Raw genomic sequence first — 1,615 nt, 5'->3', positions numbered from 1 at the left:
TGCCGCACCTCCTCCGCTGGTGGCCGCAGCCGCCGTCCCCACACCGCCCACGCATGCCAGGACAACGCCGCTGGCGCTCGGGCCCGGCGAGGCGCGCGAGTATTCGCCAGCGCGGAACCCGCCCGAGGTGGAGGCGCGGTAGTCCCGGCAGCGCGTGCCCCGCGTGGACACTGAATTCCTGGGACCTGAGCACAGTTCCCAGGGCCAGGGGCAGCCCGGCCCGCGCTGCCCTACAGCCTGTGGAGTTGGGGACTTTACGCTTTTCTGGGGGTGACTTTTTTTTCGGAGCTTGTAATTAGGCCACTGGGAAAAATTCAGCTTTGTACCTTTTAGCCCCCACAGGTGAGAAGCATTTTTAATGGTTTTGTATTTTTCTTAATTTCGTGCTTTTCTGACATTTTAAAGAACCAAAAAGATAATTTTTAGTTGGGATTTGCAGTTTCATGGTCTCAGATCCCTTTTGAACCCCAGGGTTTGTCTTATTTATAGAAAGAAACGGTCTTTCTCTCCAGTGCACTGTGAGGCTCCGCACTCAGGCCCGGCCCTGGCCCTCCCTTGGTACTTGGAACCGAAGTTACAGATATATATTAAAATAATAATAATTATAAAACTTTGGGGTTTTGCCTTATTCTATTATGCATAAGTGTAAGAAGATTTCTTTGGTTTGTTTTTTAGAAAGAAACATGTAAATATTCTGTTAATATAATTATAAGACTTATTAAATTCTTAACCTGGACAGTCTGTAACAAGTTTCCAGAAACCCCTCTGGTTATTTGTGTAATGTGGTCACAAAAACCCACTTACTCGCTGTCAGTTATAAACACACACAGTTTAACTGCAGCAACTATCCTTGAACTATGCAAGCCTTGAGGGCAGGACAGGCTATCTGGAGGAAAAGGCACCTGAGCATCTGACAGGGCAGTTGTTCTCCTGGAGAGCCACAGTTCTGAGCATCTATCTGCTCAGGTTCACGGTGGGCTTCGGGTCTGGTTGGGTCTAGCCACAGAAACAAACCTGCACCCCTGTAGTAATCTTAGTGCAGTCTTTGAATCTGTAAGCTAGACAGAATCTTAGAAGTTCAAGAGTCTAAAAGGTTGGTTACAAGAAAAAGATAACATTTTTTTCTCCCACCCAGGAGCATCTGAGTGTTGCCCCTCTAGAAGCCTTGGCTTTGGTTTTTGCTTTCATGCCCTTTCAAGTGTCTCATGTGCTGTCAGCTTGTCCTTTTTGGTTTCCTCTGTACCACTTTTGTCTGCTGGGCTTCTGAGCCTGTTGATTGAGCGTCACCGTCTGCTTTGTTCAGCTTTGTGTTTCCATTGTGGACTCTGGTTATTTTAAACGTTTGGCTTTCATGTGAATCAGCAGAGATAAATACAGCCTTGATTTAGATGAAATGTGGTCCAGTGTCTTGTGTGGCTCTGAGGCAGGTAGCTGCTCTGCTGGTGCCTCACCACCTGCATCACTCCCTGGGGCCTGGGGCTTTGGGCTTCAAGGTCCCTCGAGGCCACCCTGGGGCAGTGTGTATCTGGCATCTACCCTTACTACAGTAGGTACAGAACAACAGGGTGCAGAAGCTCTGGGGTTTCTGCCTTACTCTGTTATGTATAAGTGTAAG

At 48.1% G+C, this 1,615-nt stretch overlaps 1 protein-coding gene across 1 annotated transcript in view; it reads left to right on the top strand.

Moving 5' to 3' along the window:
- The window catches only part of Fbrsl1 (fibrosin like 1), a gene marked incomplete at its 5' end in the record, with an annotated part of 84,705 nt that extends 84,531 nt beyond the window's left edge, over positions 1-174 (top strand). Inside the window, one exon of the mRNA XM_029556464.1 lies at positions 30-174. Coding sequence (XP_029412324.1) covers positions 30-174 — 145 coding nt within the window. The remainder of the gene's footprint in view (positions 1-29) is intronic.
- Between the last annotated feature and the right edge of the window lie 1,441 nt (positions 175-1,615).

Source organism: Nannospalax galili, unplaced genomic scaffold (genome assembly GCF_000622305.1).
Source record: "Nannospalax galili isolate Female #2095 unplaced genomic scaffold, S.galili_v1.0 scaffold566, whole genome shotgun sequence".
Taxonomy (NCBI): Eukaryota; Metazoa; Chordata; class Mammalia; order Rodentia; family Spalacidae; genus Nannospalax; species Nannospalax galili.
This window is presented reverse-complemented; position numbering and strand designations above follow the sequence as displayed.